At 49.9% G+C, this 21229-nt stretch overlaps 2 protein-coding genes across 4 annotated transcripts; both read left to right on the top strand.

Annotated features, from left to right (window-relative positions):
- The first annotated feature begins 280 nt into the window (after positions 1-280).
- ccdc47 (coiled-coil domain containing 47) lies at positions 281-5446 on the top strand. The gene is made up of 13 exons (XM_047037717.1): positions 281-464; positions 1272-1567; positions 2085-2186; positions 2364-2538; positions 2664-2785; positions 2866-2931; positions 3028-3129; positions 3238-3348; positions 3566-3651; positions 3746-3804; positions 4086-4195; positions 4485-4652; positions 4770-5446. The coding sequence occupies exons 2-13, from the start codon at positions 1280-1282 to the stop codon at positions 4848-4850; spliced, it is 1470 nt and encodes a 489-aa protein (XP_046893673.1). The 5' UTR covers positions 281-464; positions 1272-1279; the 3' UTR covers positions 4851-5446.
- A 923-nt stretch (positions 5447-6369) lies between these two features.
- setd1a (SET domain containing 1A, histone lysine methyltransferase) lies at positions 6370-21151 on the top strand. Of its 3 annotated transcripts, none has more exons than XM_047037695.1 (21): positions 6370-6403; positions 7441-7585; positions 7689-7787; positions 7928-8198; positions 8367-8491; positions 8596-8846; positions 8989-10738; positions 11117-12091; positions 12232-12405; positions 12511-12598; positions 12713-12855; positions 13554-13581; positions 13709-13910; positions 14003-14076; positions 14159-15456; positions 15746-16094; positions 16319-16503; positions 17289-17399; positions 17601-17720; positions 18623-18760; positions 18985-21151. In XM_047037695.1, the coding sequence occupies exons 2-21, from the start codon at positions 7448-7450 to the stop codon at positions 19156-19158; spliced, it is 6693 nt and encodes a 2230-aa protein (XP_046893651.1). In that variant the 5' UTR covers positions 6370-6403; positions 7441-7447; the 3' UTR covers positions 19159-21151. The 3 variants fall into 3 exon arrangements, with proteins under 3 accessions (XP_046893651.1, XP_046893649.1, XP_046893650.1); XM_047037693.1 differs by having other exon boundaries at positions 11117-12103; XM_047037694.1 differs by lacking the exon at positions 6370-6403 and adding an exon at positions 6413-6510 and having other exon boundaries at positions 11117-12103.
- The last annotated feature ends 78 nt before the right edge of the window (positions 21152-21229 follow it).

Genomic DNA, 21229 nt, shown 5'->3' with positions numbered 1-21229 from the left:
CAATTCACACGTCGCCTTAATGTAACAGACAAATAAACGTATTTATGTAGATAAATAAGTCTCTTGTTACTATGGAAAACCCACGTCGCTATTTGTCCCATTTAACCGGTGAATTCGAAGGGCATCAGAGTGCACGCGCACTCCCGCAGCCAGGGGATACAAATTCTGGTGGGGATAAGTGCCTTGGCACGACACCTGTCCTCACACTTCCAAACAGTAGGTGGCGGTGATGCACCTCTTAACGTTGGTTGCAATCTGCCGTAACACCAACACAAGAAGAAGACTGCTCTGTCGAATACTGTCACCTGGCTAGCTCAGCGTAGTAGCCAGTTAGCTAGCTAGTTATATTTGGTACCACGGGACAGCGGGTGTGTGCTTCTCAACAGTTAGGCGAACGAAGGACCTGTCAGCGTATCCCCGAATAGAATTCCTTCTAGCCATTCTTGCTAGAAAACACTCCAGAGGTAGTTTTATCGCTAAACTTGCTTGGTACTTTTGTTTGACTAGTTGCAAATGTATGGCAGTTTGGTCGCCGTCACCTATTGCCACATTCAGTTGTTGAGAAAGGGATATGCTAATGTCTTAGCGTAGCAAGCTAGTAGTACTAGTAGTAAGTCACTAATGTGGGGGGATGGGAGTCAAGCTCAAATCTGCAAGCTAGCAAGTTACTTCATAATCTTTGCCTCCCGGGACGCCTATCAAATTACATATTATTGTTTGAATTGATCGACCGTAGGTTAACAAACATTACGGTAGTCATCAAACTATAGCCATAACTGTTTATTACGGTCAAACTGGTTAAATGTTTTGTGAGAGTTGTGGCTAGCTCTGTAATCTCAGCAAGCCGATTGACGATGGAACAGCATTAACGTTAGCGACCTAGCTTACCCACGTTGCTAAGATGGTTTTATCAGACAGGTCCTAACAAGATCTATTAACTAGGCCGAAGTTGTCTTTATGTGGAAAATGAACGGGGCTAGCAATGGTATTGGCTTTTGTAATTCTTGATCTGAATTTGAGATTCCCAAGGTGACGGATGATCCGGTTCTCTGACAGCAGTGCCTGACTAGACCTTTAAATAGATTGTTGTAAAATCAGTTTTATCTGTCATTAAAATCAATCATGTGTACTCTACTCTTGTATTAGTATTGGAAAGTTATTGGGGGCACATTCCAAGTAAGCAATTATACCATAAAAGCCCCACACCTTGAAACCAAGCTTTTTGTTTGTTTACTCATTGATTTATCTCTCTGTCTTCCTACTTAATGTAGGGTAAGCCATGCAGCGTCTGTACCTGATGCTGCTGCCTGCGCTGCTGTTGCTGCTGGTCCTGCCTGTCTCCAGGGGGCGCTACAACGACGACTTTGAGGAGGGAGAGGACCAGGCAGAATTCGATGAAAACGACTTTGCCGAGTTTGAGGATGCAAGTGAGGACGCCACAATCGAGACGGAAACGGCTCCTCCGCTGCGGGGTTCCCCGTCCCCGCTGCCCGCTGAGGACGACGAAGACGAGGCCACGGTGGAGCTGGAGGACGGCCAGGACGGCTTTGAGGACTCAGAGATACAGGTGAATGAGGGTGTGATGATCGGATGGCTGAGCGGTTAGGGAATCGTCCCGTTAATCAGAAGGTTGCCAGTTCGATTCCGAGCCGTGCAAAATGACGTTGTGTCCTCTGGAACTTCTTGAGCACTTTACCCCGTTTGCTTCGTGGGGAATGTCCCTGTACTTACTGTAAATCGCTCGGTGATTAGAGCATCTGCTAGATGTCAGTGGGGACTGGTTATAGTCTCTCTGACTTTTATTAGTTACATATACATTTACATTTAGTCATTTAGCAGACGCTCTTATCCAGAGCGACTTACAGTAAGTACAGGGACATTCCCCCGAGTAGGGTGAAGTGCCTTGCCCAAGGACACAACGTCATTTGGCACAGCGGGGAATCGATCCGGCAACCTTCTCATTACTAGCCCGACTCCCTCACCGCTCAGCCATCTGACTCCCCAGTTGTTCCACTGTCATTCAAACTCAGGCATAGCCAAACTAATTCACCTCGACGATGTCTTATTTTCTTGTTCTGCCCCAGGACCAAGACATATATAGCAAATATGATCAAGAGGAGTTTGAGGGCATCGAGGACATGGAGAAGACCAGCCCTTCGTTCAAGGACCCCCTCATCATTCATACGGTGTGCTTGTTGTTGAAAGTAGATTAGACCATGTTATGTTTACCACATTTTACACAATGACCGCTATGCAAAGAAAATCCATATTCATGTTCCTTTTAAAACAACTGCATGCAGCGCTTTCTAAAGATAAGTACAATTGGAGTGTCATTGTTATGACCCCCTCCCACACACACACAGGTTCCTGCCCATTTGCAGAACAGCTGGGAGAGCTACTACATGGAGATCCTGATGGTGACGGGTCTGCTGGCCTACATCATGAACTACATCATCGGCAAGAACAAGAACAGTCGTCTGGCCCAGGCCTGGTTCAACTCCCACAGAGAACTTCTAGAGAGCAACTTTGCCCTCGTGGGTGAGTCATCAAGGTTTATTTGCTTTGCTTTTATAATATTATAACGTAGCTGTGCTGAATATGAGATCAGTTGATGAAAAGGAAATAAATGATGATCTGTCATGTGATGGTGTGTGTGTGGTCAGGTGACGATGGTACCAACAAAGAGGCTGTGAGCACTGGGAAGCTCAACCAGGAGAACGAGCACATCTACAACCTGTGGTGCTCTGGACGCGTGTGCTGTGAGGGCATGCTGATCCAACTCAAGGTATTCAGCTTTGATTGTCTAAGTACCTTAACAGTTTCTGTCTGAAATCGCCTTCTACAAATGTTTCTGTTCTGTTGCAGTTCCTGAAGAGGCAGGACCTGCTTAATGTGCTGGCCAGAATGATGAGACCAGTCTGTGATCAAGTGGTAAGTACAGCTGAAGTAGTGATAGTAGAGCAAATGATCTTTCTGTGTGTCTAACTATTCCTGTTTGTTTTAATGGACTTGTCCCACACTTTGTAGCAAATTAAAGTAACTCTGAATGACGAGGATATGGACACGTTTGTGTTTGCTGTGGGCACCAAGAAGGCCATGGCGAAGATGCAGAAGGATATGCAGGACCTGGTAAGGGCATTAACCCTGACTGTCGAGTCTGCAAACATTTAGTAAGTTAGTCACCTATGCGTCTCTCCATGAGGTTTGTTTACAAGTCCTGTCTCTCTCTATCCACAGAGTGAGTTCTGCAGTGACAAGCCCAAGTCAGGGTCTAAGTATGGCCTTCCTGAGTCCCTGGCTATCATTTCAGAGATGGGCGAAGTCACAGATGGTGTGATGGACAGCAAGGTGAGAACACTTGATCTCTCGTGTCCCGATCATAGTATCAGGGAAACAAAAGTTCACAGTGCGGGCATATGTTGTTAGTGGTCCAATGGGGGCTATAATTTACAGCTACCCTTTTTTTATACTCTATTTACATAGATATTTCAAATGGTTAACTTTGTATAAACCGTGGTGTAATGGTTTAAGATGTATGAAGTGACTGTTTCCTCTTGTTTCTCAGATGGTACACTATGTCACCAACCATGCTGACAAGATTGAGTCCATCCACTTCTCGGACCAATTTTCTGGTCCAAAAGTTATGCAAGAGTAAATATTCTGCGTAGCACTTTTTCTTTTGTCTTTTCCAAAGGTTTTTATCTCGGATCACATGGATGAACATTGTCCCTGTGTTGTGTTTCAGGGAGGGTCAGCCCTTAAAGCTACCTGAGACGAAGAAGACACTGCAGTTTACATTTAATGGTACGTTTTGGTTCATGCTTTCAAGTACAAAATACCTTCCCACCGCAATGACGACATTTCGATTGACATGGATTGTGCTTACAATATTACATTTACATTAGTAATTTAACAGACCCCCTTATCCAGAGCGACTTACAGTAAGTTCAGGGACATTCCCCCCAAGGACACAATGTAATTTGGCACAGCCAGGAATCAAACCGGCAACCTTCTGATTAATAGCCCGATCTCCTAACCGCTCAGCCATCTGACCCCGTATGTTATATAAAATGTTTTTCCTGTAGTGCCTGGCATGGGCAACACGTCTCCCAAAGACATGGACTCTCTGCTCCCCCTCATGAACATGGTGATCTACAGCATTGACAAGGTCAAGAAGCTCCGCCTCAACCGGGAGGTGAGTGGGACTCACACACACACACACACACACACACTCACGTATACAAGCCCTGTCTTCTCGTTACTCTTAATTTACATATAGTCATTTAGTATACGCTCTTATCCAGAGCGACTTACATTAAGTACAGGGACATTCCCCTCGAGGCAAGTAGGGTGAAGTGCCTTGCACAAGATCACAACCTTCTTTTGGCACGGCCGGGAATCGAACCGGCAACCTTCTGATTAATAGCCCTGATTCCCTAACTGCTCAGCCATCTGACCACCCATTCTTCTTCTTCTGTCTATAGGGCAAGCAGAAGGCTGACAAAAACCGTGCCCGTGTGGAGGAGAACTTCCTGAAGCAGACCCACACTCAGCGCCAAGAAGCGGCCCAGACTCGCCGGGAGGAGAAGAAGAGGGCGGAGAAGGAGCGCATCATGAACGAGGAGGACCCCGAGAGACAGCGCCGTTTGGAGGTCAGCCACACAGCAGGGAGCTCCTGTTTGAACCCCCGGGGGCAAGAATGCAAGGCCTTGTTTGTACTTCCTGGCCTGCAACTTGTCACCTTCGCCTGTCTTTGTTTTGTTTCCCAGGAGGCTGCTCAACGCCGTGAGCAGAAGAAAATCGAGAAGAAACAGATGAAGATGAAGCAAATCAAAGTGAAAGCCATGTGAAGAGAACTAGCAGACACACACACAGACATGCAGATACAGGGATACAAGCACACACACATACAGTGCTCAGCTCAGATGGTTTCTACAGCTTCCATCCATCTCTCTCTCTCTCTCTCCAGCAGCCAGCTCTGGTCTGGCACACCAACAGGCATTCCCTCATCATGGGCGTGGCAGGCTTAATGGGTTCTGTTCCCATGGAAACGCCAGTTCCAATCAGGGTAGATTGTTGTAGGTGTTGATTGAGCTGCTGAGGTGGCATTGAAGATAAGTTCTATTTCACATATTTTGCCAGGACAATTAATGCCAACTTCCTATGCTTGATTTCATCTTCCTTCCAATTCTGCTCATGAAGCTTTTTTTAAATTGAATCTACAGGGATGGGGTTCACCTTTTTGTGGTAATAAAACAAAAACATTATTTTACAGGAATGAATCCATGCCAGGCTTTTGTTTATTGAAAATGTATTTAACACTTTGCTGATCACGCTGAACATTTTGTCAAACATGTTTTAATTTATATCTGAAGTGACTAGTTCCTAACAGTCTGTTTCTCTGCTGTTTTTTGAGAAAACATAATAAATGCACTAGAAACTTAAAGTATTTTTCGTTATGTTATTATATAATTTTCATAATGTTTTACGTGGTATATTCATGATCTGGAAATATTGCTCCAGACGAGGATCTAATTGGGAGGACGATACGTTAAGGAGATCGAGTTACTTAAGATTGAACTCTGCCACTGACCTCTGACAGACTTACACGAATCAGAAAACTTTTTTTTTTTTACCCCGATACAACCGCGTATTTCCTTCGGGGAATTGCATAGCAGAAACATGTATTTTCTCTTTTCTCGTAGATGAGGTGAAATCATGTATTCAAAGACCACATAGCCCGTGAAGCTGTGACATGCTGCCGACTAGTGGTAATAATAAGCACGCGCACGATTACAGCTGAAAGTAACTGCTACTTAAAACAATCTACCTAAAATAAATGACTCAAATACAAAAAATAGAAAATGACCAAAAAAAGGTTCACAGACACTCCTTTCGTTGAGCATAAAGACTGGGTAAATATATATATATATGTCGACGAAATAGATAACTAGTAGGCTAGCTATAATGTAGCAGAAGGGTACGATTATAATATGGAACTCACAAAGGTGGCAAAACCGATTAAGACCTAAATATACCTCAAAAGGATCCCAAATGATCAAGTACAGTACACTCTCAAGTAGAACATTTACTGCGACTTTGTGACAGTTAGCCTAGCTAGCTCTACCTATTTACATTCTGTGTCAGCAGATTCGCTGCATTTATAGCAACGTCACATAGTAAAGCAGGTGCACACACGACATAATAGGTCACTAAACCTCAAAAAATACATTTGCTCACATCTAATCATTCCAATAAAATGAACTCTATATTTTGTATCATGTTTTCTTTTCAACAGTGGTGTTTTCAGTTTCGCAACCATAGTCTGATTGTGAAGAAAGTGCTGACCCTTAATGACTTTCTTTATTCGCCAAGACTGATGGAGAACAGGCGAGGCTTTCAGGTTGGTTACGCGATGGCCGCTCGATATACATTATTTTGATTTCAGATGTAAACAAAGAATTCGGTAAATTTTAGGGGGTCGTAACGGAAGTGCTTGATATCCGAAAGGTAGCGACGCTGTTTTAATTTAGTTATTGTCCTCACAAAAATAAACGGAGATTCCTTTTATGTCGGGACTGTTTTTCCCGTCCGTCCTAGGCCTAGCTACACTTGAGCGGCGGGTTGGTAGTTTCGGATGCAGCGGGCAATTGGCAAGAAAGAGGCGGGTTCAGATGGATGAGTTGGAAGGAAGCATTGCAAGTGAAAGTTGCAGTATCGATCAGAGCAGTAAAGTACACAATGCTTGTTTACCAAATTATAGCAGTGTTATCAAATTTGCTGGCCGGCTAGTTGAGGTTAAACAGTCTGTTAGCTTGCCAGCTAGTGAGCTACTTGCTAGCTAGCTAAACAACATGACTGCTAAGCGGCATGCATTACCAGGACCTAAATGGAATGCTAGCTCTGTCTAGCATCAGCTGTTGTTGCCAAGGCTGTCGATGTAAACACCAAGCTTTAACGGCAGATACATTACCTACGTCTCTGTACATCTAAAGTAATATTGGCTAGTTAGTCATCGTCGACATAAATGTAAGCTAGTCATCTGTGTTAACTGAGATACACAGTCTGGTGGTAGTTAGTCAAAAATGCAAACCACTCCGGTGTTAGTTTGATCGCAAACGAACCATTGTTTGTTTACTTTTGCTGACATGTCCGCTGCCATCCGTTTTGCGCATTAAAAATGGTGTATAATTGAGTGGGCAAGTTTGTGTTCAAGAGATACCGTTTTGAACGGTCTGATTCTAATGATAACATGGCTAATCAACTGTCAGCTAACATCGAGACGTGGTGTCTTAGGACAGGCTGAGATGTGACACTGTATGAGTAGAGGGCTTATCGCACTGTTCTCACGTTTCGGTTGCTTTTTACAGAAAAATCACTTTTGTGTTGAGCCCAATGGTTTTAACTCACAATCGTATTTCTCACTCTGCATATCCGTAGTGATAGCATGGATCCAGACAACGGACCGGAAACACAACGAGCTCTCAGTTTGCAATGGAAAAGCTATAAGCTTGTCCAGGACCCTGCGATCCGAAGGGTTGCTCAGAAAATATACAGATATGATGGAGTGCATTTCAGTGTGCCGGTGAGTGTGGACCTTTTATTATTATTATGATATCATTTGAATCACGGGTATCTGCAGTGGTGACAGTGTGACGTGTCAGTAACAGTAACCTGTGTTTTCACAGGACGCTGGGTTTCCCCCAGTGGGAGACCTACGTGACCCAAGACCTCGAAGGATCTGGTCCAGACACACAGAGCTAACCCTTCCAGTACCTAAGTTGAAGGTGATAAACCCTGCTTCCTGCTTTCAATGATGATATAAAACACTTTTACCAGCATGGTTTGCACCAAAGAGGGATGGCCGAATTCCCAATCTGCATTTAGCGTTTCTTCCATCTCACTCGTTGTTCTTGATTTCCATCAGCTGGATGAGTTCTACGTGGGTCCTATCCCCCTCAAGGAGGTGACCTTTGCTCGTCTCAATGACAACATCAAGGAGCCCTTCCTCGCAGAGATGTGCTCCAAGTTTGGAGAGGTGGAGGAGATGGAGATACTGTTTCATCCCAAGACTCGGAAGCACCTGGGTCTGGCCCGAGTGCTTTTCACCAACACCAGAGGCGCAAAAGACACAGTGAAGCACCTGCACAACACTTCTGTCATGGGCAACATAGTACATGCTCAGCTAGACATTCAAGGTATTGAAATACATGTATATTGTTACATTGTCAATAATGTACCTTAAATAATAAATGTATACAAGTGTTTCGAGGAGAGATTTCAAGCTGACCTGCCCCTGTACCTGTTAGCTCTGCTGTTTGTCTCCTTGACAACTGACACGGTGGTTGTGAATGTGTGTCCTTCAGGCCAGCAGAGGACAAAATATTACGACCTCATAGTGAGCGGATCGTACACGCCGCAGACTGTGCCTCTTGGAGGAAAGGCTCTGACAGAGAGACTCCAGCCCGCGGCCCCCCCCCAGCCTGACACAGTAAAACCCCTCCAAAAGTGCTCGCATATAATCACATGTCATCGTCCTCCATTTTTTTTCTTCTCTTACTTGAGTCTCTTCTTCTTCCTTATGTCTCTCTGCAGTCGTCAGATATCAGACGGAGGCTCTCGTCAGATCTTCCCGCCGTGACAGGTGCTCCCGCTCTCACCCCTGGCAGTGTCACCCCATGCTCCGTCGACACCGGCTTCAGCGAGCAGCGCCTGGACACGCCCCCTTCCTCCATGGGCGGACCCTACACCCCTGGTTCCTCGGTGTCTTCCCAAGGTGGAGGAACACCCTACACGCCACGCTCGGGGACGTCCTTCTTACAAGACTCAGGCTACGCCGTGTCCAGGTCTGTGATTGGGTGTCTGACAGCCTGCAGATGTCTATGGCCTGTATATAAGGCATATACAGGCCATAGAATATAAATATGCATTGTAACTGCTCGTGACATTGTTATTTATATATATATCTCGTTTTGCTTTCTCTCCTAGGCATGGCTATAATGCTGGCTATCCTTCCCAGGACATGTTACCCTCTTCCTCGTGTTCCTCCTCCGCAGTGTCCTCCTCAGTTGGGGGATACAAGGTGTCTCGTTACCCAGACGATCCTCAAGATCCCTCAGGGTACCATAAAGGTCGGTCCACGTACGCCCCCTTCCGTCCCAACGAGCCCCCGGGTTACTCCACACACCCCAACGCTGGGGGGGTCGGACACTTGACTCACCATCTCGGGATGCCACCGCCACCCTCTGGGCCGCAGTATGAGCAGCCGTCCCTGTCAGACAGGGAGCGGGAGAGGGACCGGGACCGGGAACGAGACTCTGGGCGCTACGGCGCGGGCGGGATCAGTTCCAGGAGGTCGTCTTACCACGGCCACACGCAGGAGGCCAACGCCTCGTCCAAGTCCTCGTACCACTCCCATCACTCTCACCACCACTCAGAGCGCAGGGAGGAGAGAGGCTACAGGCGGGACAGCCTGGGCTCCCGCTCCAGCGACCACGGCCACCAGAGACACCGCAACCACCACCACTCTCACAATCATCACAGCGGCAGCGGCGGCAGCAGCGGCAGTGGGGGGCGGCGGAGAAGCAGTCACGACAGGGACAGGGAGCGCGACAGAGACAGTGACTACTCTGGCAACTCGGATCCCAGGTTCAATTCCAACTCCCACCGGTCCTCCTCAAACAGCATGTCCCCTCCTCCCTCCTCGTACCCCGCCCACTCCTCAGCCAAAGACCCCGCCCCTCCGCCTTCTCACGACCCGCCCGTCTCCTCCCGCCTGGGGGGGGCCAGCGCAGGGGAGAGGGCATCTGGGCCGGGGGTGGGTGCCGACAAAGACTATCAGACACTACACCACACTCCTCTGCCGCCTCCCCCTCCTCCCCCACCGCCTCCACTCCCCCCAGCCTCCGTCATCGCAGCGGCTGTAGCCGAGACACTCGGTGCCCTGGACTTTGGCCAAGAGAGCCCAGTTAGGGAGGAGCAGTGGACCAAGCCCAAACGCCGGCCCAGCACTCCGCCCCCACCTCCTCAGACCCCTCCTCCGTCCTCTCCTCCCCATTCCTCCATCGCCTCCTCCTCAACCTCTCCCTCGTCCACCTCCCTCCCTCACCATCTTCCGGCCTCCTCCGTTTCCCTCTCTCCGCCCCCTGCGCAGCGGGACTCCTCCTCCCCAGAGCCAGACACTACCAACGAGAGCCTGCCGTTTGTCTACCACAGCAGCAGCCTCGACTCGCGTATCGAGATGCTCCTGAAAGAGCAGAAGGCCAAGTTCTCCTTCCTGGCGTCGGACGAGGATGAGGAGGAGGACAGGAAGGAGGAGCGGCAGAAAGAGAAAGCCGCGGCGAGAGAGGGAGGAGAGCGAAGGAAAGGGAAGGGAGAGGCGGCGGCGGCGGCTGGGGAGAAGAAGAGCGGCGAGAGAGAGGTGGACGGAGATAAGGACAGACGCCGGAGGCAGGGAGACTCGGAGGGAGGCCCGCGGAGGAGAGGAGAGCGAGAGCGAGAAGGCCGCAGAGGGAGGAAACACGGTGCAGGTGCCGATGGGAGGAAGAGTCCTCCTGTTGTGGCGCCAGCCACACCCTCCTCCTCCTCAACCTACTCCCCTCACGTCCCTGCCTCAGAAGACCCCCTGGCCCAGAACAGCCTGCCTGGGCCAGGCCAGCTGCAGGACCAGTCTCCACAGCCGCCGTCAGCTGACCCACGCACCAGGCAGGGGGCACGCACACCTCCTCACAACGGACAGGTAAGATGTCAGACTCCATCGGTGTTATCATATTACCATCATTATTATTGTAGTGTATTGTAGATGTTACTTACTGTCCAGGCATCCGTTGATATGCATAGATACCAGTCTTTGTTTGACTAGACATGCTTGAACAGGTAAGGTCCTAACCTGTACACCTCTCTCTCTCTCTCTCTCTGTCTCTGTCTCTACCTCTCTCTCTCTCTCTCTCTCTCTCTCTCTCTCTCTCTCTCTCTGTCTCTCTCTCTGTGTCTCTGTCTCTCTCTCTCTGTCTCTCTCTCTGTCTCTCTCTCTCTCTCTCTTTGTCTCTCTCTGTCTCTCTCTGTCTCTCTCTCTGTCTCTCTGTCTCTCTGTCTCTCTGTCTCTGTCTCCGTGCAGACGTCTCCTCACTCCTCAGGAGAAGACATGGAGATTTCTGACGAGGAGGACGAGAACCCAATCCCAGCAGTGAGCACCCACCTCCCCACCCCCTCGTCCGCCTCCTCCCCGTCCTCGTCCCAGGGTGCCCTGCCCTCTAAAACGGCCGACCCCTCATCCTCCCCGCCGCCCATCTCCGACTCCACGCAGCACTTTGGCACCTCCATGCCCCCTCCGCCCATCCCCTCCTACCTCCCTCCTCCCCCTGGGTTCTCCCTCCAGCCCCCGCCGCCCCCAGGCATCCCCCCACCTCTCGCTCACATGGAGCTGCACTCGGAGTACCCCCCTCCCATGCCCCCGCACATGTACGACTACGCCAGCTCCATGGAGCTGATGAACCAGTACAGCGGTGGAACCCCCATGTCCTTCCAGATGCAGACCCAGATGCTCAGCCGACTGCACCGCATGTCCTCCGCCAACGGCACCGCCGCCCCCGGCGAGGCCCTCCCGACAGACTACCCCTCCTCCTACCACCTCCACGCCATGCCCCCTCCCCCACACCCGCACCACCCGTACATGGACCAAGAAGGAGGCGGGGCTGCTGGCCACTACGACCAGGATCACCGCTACATGCCCCCTCACATGCCCTACACTTACCCAGACCCCCACGGCTCTCAGATCCCACCCCCTCCCCACCACGGCATCCCCCCTCCGCTCACATCCTGGGCTCACCACTACCCGTACCCTTCCTACATGCCCCCGCCCGGCTACGGGACAATGCCACCCGGGGAGGGAGATGCACCCTACGGGGAGGCGGGTGACCAGATGCCCCTGCTGGCAGAGAGCCCACACGAGGCTACTGTTCAGCTGGTGCTGGCCACTCTCATCCAGGAGATGAAGAACATCATGCAGAGGGACCTGAACCGAAAGATGGTGGAGAACATCGCCTTTGCCACCTTTGATGAGTGGTGGGAACGTAAGGAGACCAAGGCTAAGGTAAGGAAGGAGGTGCGTGTCATGGTGCACGGTCTAAGCAAGCGCTTTTGAAAACGTTATTTATTTTCCTTCTGAAAAGCCGTTTGACAAACCTCCCTAAACTCTCTGGTGAACTCGTCTCCTGTGTCTTGGTCCTCCAGCCTTTCCAGACCATGGTCAGGGGGGTTTCGGCTCTGCGGGACGATGAGAAGAAGGAGGAGAAGGACAAGGCCAGCAAGCCCCGCGAGCCTCTGCTGTCTCTGGTGGACTGGGCCAAGAGTGGAGGCATGGAGGGCTTCTCCCTACGAGGGGCGCTACGCCTGCCCTCGTTCAAGGTGCGGACACTCTGAACACCGGCAGCTTGGAGCCCATTCTGTCCCAGATTGTACTTCATCGGGGAGTTGTCAAATGTTGTGTTTTTGTGTGTTTTTATTCTGTAGGTGAAGAGGAAAGAGCCTCAGGAGCTGGGAGATGGAGGAGAGATGAACATGAAAAGGCCTTCCACCCCACCGGAGGATGATGACGAAGGTTTGCTAACATTTCCTTTTCATTGAAAGCCACGGCAACCGTATTTTACCAGTGCTGTCTGCCTCTCCATCAGTGTTTAACGCTGACGTTCCGGCGTCTTCCTTGTGGGTTCAGGCGCAGACGGCAGAAGGGCAGAGGGAGAAGGGAGCAGGACGGAGAGAGACCGCAGGAGGAGGAGGAAGAAGCACAGGAGCAGGAAGCCCTGGGACCTGGACAGTGAAGGAGAAGAGACCTCGGACGGCTCCTCCTCCGAGAAGGTGTGTGTGTGTGTGCGTGTGTGTGTGCGTGTGTATGTGTGTGAAGGACCAAGTGTTTCTGCGTGTTTCCTGTCTCCATGGGTGTTGTTGTGTTTCTCCTTGGTGTCGGGTAGATGGCAGCATTTCACTGTGTTCCTGTACTTCAGGATTGTACTTATCAGTTAACATGGATTGCGCAACATTTTGTGACACAAAAGACAAGCTGGTTTGGTTTTAAACACAATCACACATTCCTTTTGAAATCTGAAACCAAGTGAGTGTGAAACGGTGATTCAAGATTGGAATTTTCACACAGTTGTGTGTGAAATTTTCCTTGTCATTTTTTCACTTAAATCTTTTAATCAAAAATGTATATAATAATATAAACTTTTATGACAACATATTTTTTTTGCTTACAATTCATTGCTAACAGTCTAGGCCATCATTAGTATAGTTTTAGTTTTTGGGCCATTTTAATATGTTCACTGTACTATTGGTTAGAAAACAACAGATGCCTGCGGTTGCTAGGGAAATATAAAAATTCCTCCCACGGTCTATACTATGAAGTTGCGTATAACCAGTTCTTCTTTTTATATTTTTTAAAGGTTCAACTTCTCTAGTTTTTTTTTTATCTTGGGAAGAATTCAAACCAAGTTGGTTTAAAAATATCCAACTTGTGCACTGACGTGTTCACTATATCCTTCCGTTTCTCATTTTAGGATGATGAGAGTGGAAAGGAATCTGAAGGTACGCATGTCATTCTTACGTTTGGAACCAGCCCAACAAGTTCGAAAGTTTCCACAATAATATTGACTTCTGTCTCCATCGTGTTCTGATGTTGCCTCTTACTTCATCTCCCTGTCGGTTCTGACAGATGAGGCTCTGAGTGCAGACAGCGACGATGAGAGCCTCTCCTCCTCCTCTGGGAGTTCCTCTTCCTCCTCCTCCTCCTCCTCCTCCTCCTCTTCATCCGATGAGGAGGATGGAGAGTTGGCCGGGGAAAGCGAGGGTTTGGACACCATGGATGAGTCCACAATGGACAGCACGGCCCTGGATGCAGAGAAGGAGCATTACAGGTATTTTATTCTTCCTTTTCAACACAATTTGGCAATGATGAGCAAACGGGTAAACGAATATTCACTCCAGCCATTTGTACTGTTCTCTGTAGAGAAAAGGGCCGCATCCGTTTAGCACCCTCAGGTGCTGTTCTCAAGGATCCCCTCAGCGCACAGGTCAAAGCAGGTCAGTCAGGATCTCTGTTAGGAATCAAAATGTCTTTGCAGTGAGAGTTTGTACTCAATACGACTTTCTTCTCCTCTCACAGGGGACAATTTGGACAAGACTGGAATAGCAAAAGCACCCAGCATTCGCCCTCCATCCCCCCCAGGACCACGTCCTTCCTCCCCCATTGTTCTCGTGCCCCCCCTCAAGAAACGCAGGAAGACCGTGTCTTTCTCCACAGAGGACGGCGATTACAAAATGCCCATGCCAACAGCCCCCCTCTCCCCATCACCCTCCGTGCCAGCTCAGTCTCCCCTCCTCTCCCCCGTCAAGGCCCTGCCTCCAGACTCCATCCTCACTGCCTCTCCTCCGGCTCAGTCCTCCAAGTCCATCCGCCTTCTCCCCTTCGCCTCCAAACCGGGCGAAGGCAACGCCCTCTCCCCGTCCTCCCCTGCTTCTGTTCTCACTGTGTCCCCCTCCCTCTCTGTACGCTACGACGACTCCAAAAAGAGTCCCAAGTCCCCCTCCAGACGGGGGGCGGGCAAGGACTCGGCCAAGCCCTCTGCCCCTCCCGTTCTGGTGTGCCGCACTGTGCAGAACCTCCCCCTGGACCACGCCTCCATGGTCAGGATGGCTTTCGAGGAGCCCCCACCACCACCCCCCGTCCAGAAAAGACCCCGAGGCCGTCCTCGGACAGTCAGCTTGTCGGCTCCCGCTTCCTCCCACCCTCACACCCTCAACGAGGAGGATGAGGATGAGGAGGAGCGGGAGCAGAGGCTGAGACTCAGGGAGCAGCTGGGGGCCTCCAGCCTGCTACAGCTGGCCTCCGCCCCCACGGCAGACCTGGCCGTGCTGGCCCACGTGGCCCTGAAGCTGGACCCCGAGGCCGGCGACTCGGAGGAGACGGAAACGTCAGACGAGGCTGAGGAGCAGAAGATGGAGGAGGACATGTTGCTGTTGTCCCCCGAGCCCCTCTCCCTGGTCATGGACCCAGAGGGCCTAACCGTCCTGCACGAGCACAACTACTCCAGAGGCCCCGCCCACCTGGCCCCAGCCCCCAGGAAGTCCTTGTCTGTGCTGCTGCCTGCAGACCTCAACCACCCCGCCATCTCCGGGGTGCTGGAGGCTCCAGAGGAAGTCATCGGAGAGGCCGTGGCCCCCAGGGGAGAGGCTGCAGAGCTGCTGTCTGGGATGGGTCTGCTGTGTGAGGCCGGAGACGGGGCCAAGGCCTCAGCTCTGGCCTCCACGCACAAGAAGAAGGGCGTGGGCGCTCGGGAGCTCGAACTCGATAAGACGAAGAACAAGAAGCGGAAGAGGAAAGATAAAGAAAACGTTGAGCTGCAACCCACGAAAAAGCAGAAGGAACAGCAGGGCAAGAAACCGAGAAAGAGGAAACAAGAGGTGGGTGTTGTTTTGAGGCCGGCCTGTGTGGAGCAGGGTTACAAACAACCAGTTTGGTAACTCCTCAAAGGTTTACTGTCACCAAATTGAAATGGGAAAAACCCCATTGATTTAGTTAGCATAGTTAGCAACTAGCATCAGCCAAATCAATGCTAGTTGTCCTTTATTAGACCTCTTTAAGATCTCTAATGTCACGTCACATTTAGTCATTTAGCAGACGGTCTTATCGCCACGTGTGAGCCTTGTGCCTGTGATCTCATGTCAGTGGCTGTGTTTGGGTGTTGCTCAGGAGTCTGACCTGGAGGTGGACGTGGAGGAGCTGGAGCCAGGCGAGCTGTCCAGCACGGACGAGGAGGACGAGGACTTTGACGACCTGAGGAAGAGCGAGCGTCTCTTCCTCCAGGAGGCCGGCTTGACGTCGTCCCAGCGCTGGCCCAAACCCACCCCGGCTCCCCAAACCCCTCTCATCACCTACGACCAGCGCAGCGAGTTTGAGCAGATGACCATCCTGTACGACATCTGGAACTCTGGCCTGGACATGGAGGACCTGAGTCTGCTTAAGACCACCTATGAGAAACTGCTGCAGGACGACCACAGCACGGACTGGCTCAACGACACCCATTGGGTCCACCACACTGATATCCTTTACTACTATCTCTGTTTGTGAACATCTGTCAGGTTGGGTGGTGGTGGTTGTGGTGGTGGGGGGGAGGGAAGTGGTGCATGTAGTGGGTAGGTATCACACTGTTTCATGTCAGCAATATAGGCTTAGGCTAAGAATCAGTACCCTTAATGATGTGATACCTGTTTGGATGCAGTACGACTGTGCCCTGAGTTGTTGGCCTTGACCTTCGCCCTGCACTTACCAACCTCCCGAACCCTCGGCGGAAGAAGAAGAACCCAGACGGGCAGCTGAGGGAGCACGTGACAGGATGTGCCAGGAGCGAGGGCTACTACGCCATCAGCCGCAAGGAGAAGGACGTGTACCTGGACCTGGACCTGCCAGAGCAGGCCATCCTGGAGGCCCAGGAGAACATGGACAGCTCTGTATGCACCCACCCCACTGCCTCTCTTCTCACTGCCTCCATTCTCTCTGGCTCGATTTCTCACTGCCTCTGTTCTCTCTGGCTCGATTACTCACTGTCTCTGTTCTCTCTGGCTCGATTTCTCACTGCCTCTGTTATCACTGCCTCTGGTCTCTCTGGCTCGATTTCTCACTGCCTCTGTTCTCACTGCCTCTGTTCTCACTGCCTCTGTTCTCTCTGCCTCTGTTCTCTCTGCCTCTGTTCTCTCTGGCTCGATTTCTCACTGCCTCTGTTCTATCTGGCTTGATTTCTCACTGCCTGTTCTCACTGCCTCTGTTCTCTCTGCCTCTGTCTTCACTGCCTCTGTTCTCTCTGCCTCTGTTCTCATTGCCTCTGTTCTCACTGCCTCTGTTCTCACTGCCTTTGTTCTCTTTGGGTATCTGCTTTTTGTGGTTGTAGTTGACCTTAGGTCATCGGAGAAGTGTGACAAGATTATTCCTGAAACTGAATTTACCACCTTAAAAGGGAATTGGGATTTGTGTAGCAGAAACATGTCACATCCCTTCCAAACATAGAACAGCCATGAGTGCGTACAGGAAATGCTCCTGAAAGTCGTGACTAACCCATTGTGCTGTCCACTGAAGTTCATGTTTTTTGGGGGTGTTTATTCATACCAAGTTGTTAATCATCCCAGATTAACGTCGCTGTTGCTCATATAGGACAAAGAGCGCTTGTGCCTTATTTAGTTCAAGGCCGTCAGATAGTGGGTGTGTCCAGGTGATTCACTGCTCCCTCCTGTTCTCTCAGGGTACTAACCGGCTGCTCTCTGAGAGGCGCTCTGAACAGCGCCGACTCCTCACAGTTATCGGCACGCCGGCGGTGATGGACTCCGACCTGCTGAAACTCAACCAGCTCAAGGTGAAACCCAGCCCCTCGCCCCCCCTCGCAGCAGCAGGCCCGCTCTGTTTGCCAACTGAAGTTATCACTAACTCTTTATTCTTTAACTGCCGGTTAAGGTCCAACCTGCCCCCTTCTCCCTAATTATTGTCGGCAGCCAGATATTTACGTTCAGTGGCATTGGTGAGGTCACAGTGGACTGACTTCCTTTTTCCTTCACAGTTCCGTAAGAAGAAGCTTCGCTTTGGGCGCAGTCGGATTCATGAGTGGGGCCTGTTTGCTATGGAGCCCATCGCTGCTGATGAGATGGTGATCGAGTATGTGGGACAGAACATCAGACAGGTACTGGTCAGGGTGTGGGATTTACTGCTGCTATGGTTACTGGAGATGAACCTTAACATTCATCAGAAGTCTTTCTGTTTGGCTTGCAAATTGGCATAGATGCTTATGCCTGATATCCTCCATGTGCCTCAAACCCCCCTCCTGCCTCATACCCCCCATGTGCCTCAAACCCCCCTCCTGTCTCATATCCTCCATGTGCCTCAAACCCCCCTCCTGCCTCATATCCACCATGTGCCTCAAACCCCCCCCCCCCTCCTGCCTCATATCCACCATGTGCCTCAAACCCCCCCCCCCCCCTCCCCCTGCCTCATATCCACCATGTGCCTCAAACCCCCCCCCCCCCTGCCTCATATCCACCATGTGCCTCAAACCCCCCCCCCTCCTGCCTCATATCCACCATGTGCCTCAACCCCCCCCCCCCCTCCTGCCTCATATCCACCATGTGCCTCAAACCCCCCCCCCCTCCTGCCTCATATCCACCATGTGCCTCAAACCCCCCCCCCCCTCCTGCCTCATATCCACCATGTGCCTCAACCCCCCCCCCCCCCCTCCTGCCTCATATCCACCATGTGCCTCAAACCCCCCCCCCCCCCCGCCTCATATCCACCATGTGCCTCAAACCCCCCCCCCCCTCCTGCCTCATATCCACCATGTGCCTCAAACCCCCCCCCCCGCCTCATATCCACCATGTGCCTCAAACCCCCCCCCCCCCCCCCCCCTCCTGCCTCATATCCACCATGTGCCTCAAACCCCCCCCCCCCCCCGCCTCATATCCACCATGTGCCTCAAACCCCCCCCCCCCCCCCTCCTCCTGCCTCATATCCACCATGTGCCTCAAACCCCCCCCCCCCCCTTCCTGCCTCATATCCACCATGTGCCTCAAACCCCCCTCTCTTTGCCAGATGGTGGCAGACAATCGAGAGAAGCGCTACGCCCAGCAGGGCATTGGAAGCAGCTACCTGTTCAGAGTGGATCATGACACCATCATCGACGCAACGAAATGCGGCAACCTGGCGCGCTTCATAAACCACTGCTGCACTGTAAGTCACTACTGACAGCCCACAGACACATGCTGCACTGTAAGTCACTACTGACAGCCCACAGACACATTAGCAAATACACACAAAGCAATGGTTTCAGTTGAATTAAATGTATTACATACATGGGGACAGACACTAAGTCTCGGTTTGGATAAAGGTTTGGTGTCTGGTGTAATTTAACGTTTAGCTTGATCACTTAATTTTCGTCACCGCTCCTCTCCCAGCCTAATTGCTACGCCAAGGTGATCACCATCGAGTCCCAGAAGAAGATTGTGATCTACTCTAAGCAGGCCATTGGCGTCAACGAAGAGATTACTTACGACTACAAATTCCCCTTGGAGGAAAACAAGATCCCCTGCTTGTGTGGAACTGAGAACTGCCGTGGGACCCTCAACTAAAAGCGATAGCATTCATCACTTGCACTCTTGCACCAATAGGATGGCAGCATTTCCACTGAGCCCTCCCCCCCTCCCCACCCAAGGTTTCCAAACATCAATCCAGACAACTCATCACCACCACGTCATCCTGCCGCCTGTCTTTATTGTAGGAAAACGGACACAAACTCATTTGCACTGTTCTCACCCATTCGATATCCTGGCAGTTGGATGGGTCCGTTGTGTGAGGCTTTCGACAGCATGGAGAGCTTGTATTTGTTCTAGGATGTAGGGTTAGAGAAACTCATTCAAGACACCTTTTTCTTTTTTTCCATGCCAACCGCCTTCCCCACAAGAGAATGCAGCCTACCAACAATAGCATAGTGTCGACTTTGCCGGTGTCAACCAGCTGCCCAAACAGATCCGCACACAGACGCACAGTATAACAAACAGATTCAGGGTTTTTAAGGCGCTCGTTCAAAGCGCAGTTTTAGTTAACACACTCTGATCCATTCGGGACTTCAGTTATGCAAGATTTCCAAAAATGAATATCATTAACCTTTTTCATTTTATAGTATTATATATTATTATAATTGTTGTTCTTGTTATTTAGTTGTGTTAGCTGTAAGTATCTTACAGTAAAGTGAAGTGTGCTCGCCGTCATCAGTGGCTTTGTGATTCACCAACCCCTACTGCGTCCTCCGTCATGTGACTCCCCCTCTCGCCAGCTTCTGATTGGATGAGAGGCCAAAGACCTTTGAGCGTTTGTTTTTCAGACCAATGCTACATTTGGGCAAATTATTTGGTGTCACGTTCTACCATGAGCACCGGGTGTTAGTGTTCAGAACTCACGCAGTTTGGAAGTTATTTTACGTTCTCCTTCCCCTCTTGATGTTCTGTAATGAGCCTTGTTTTATCCGATAGGTCAGCAAAGAGTGGCTGTTTTTATAGGACCAAGGTAACTAAAGTTCACCTGCCCCCTTGTCACAAAAAGTGTGCATGTTTATTTTTTTAACCCCATGGTATGAATGTGCTCTGTACACTTGTGTTCTTGGTTCAACCAGCAAATTATGTTTGTGCTTCATTGGAAATACATGGTCGAGACTTTTTCTATAAAATGGCTGTTCATTTGATTATCCTTCAACTTTTTTTTATGGGATATCCAACAACTTTCGAAACATGCCTCCCCTGTACCACTGAATTCAATACATGTGAGTTAATCCAGTTTGTCACTGTATATCCTGCATGTTTTTAAGGCTTATTTATTTGTATAGATCAGGTTTAATAAGTAGTTTGTATTTTTAGGCTCATTTTAGTCTACCTATCACCCCCCCGCCCCTCCCCCAAAGTATTTCAGAAATCTATCGGCCGTTGTATTTAAAGACAAATCAACAAGAAACACGGGAATTTGTGATGTTGAGCTCAGCCCATCCAATCAACTACTTTATATGATGAACTTCATAAGCTTAACTGTTTCCCTTACTGGCGGCTTCCTTAGTGTGTGTGTGTGTCTGTGTGCGTGGCTGGTAGCCAGGCGTCTGGATCAACAATGGATCGGTTAGTGTGGCCATTTTTCTCTGTGTCTTGTTCTTGGTCTCCAGCATTCGGACATCCCAAGGATTATCTTTGATTTTTTATTTGTCACGTTGTGTTCTGTTCCCGACGCAACAGGAAACTGTAAGATAATTCTTCTTGCAACTCATGCCTTTCAGTACAAACCAACCCTCTTAACTATAAGGCAGGAATACGGAAAGAAAAAAGTTCAAAGAAATTAATGTATATATTGTAGTAGTGTTTGTTTCTCGTAGAAACACACTGGTTCCAATCTGTAAATAAGTTGTTCATTTCCTTTTCCCCAAGAGGAGGAAAACTGTACATACTTTCCCTTCAGTAACTTTTTTTATTATTGTTTTTCCTTCATTTGATGATTTATTATTTTAATATTATTTGCAATATTTCTCTTGTATTAATGCGTTGGACCCTTTATTAATGGTGCATTAAAATATTTTTTAAATAAGGTCAGGCTTTTTATTGTGTTGTTGGCTGAGAACCTTCGGTAGTGTTGTCTATAGTTTTGTACACCTCCGAATTCATC

Source organism: Hypomesus transpacificus, chromosome 17, assembly GCF_021917145.1.
Source record: "Hypomesus transpacificus isolate Combined female chromosome 17, fHypTra1, whole genome shotgun sequence".
NCBI lineage: Eukaryota > Metazoa > Chordata > Actinopteri > Osmeriformes > Osmeridae > Hypomesus > Hypomesus transpacificus.
This window is presented reverse-complemented; position numbering and strand designations above follow the sequence as displayed.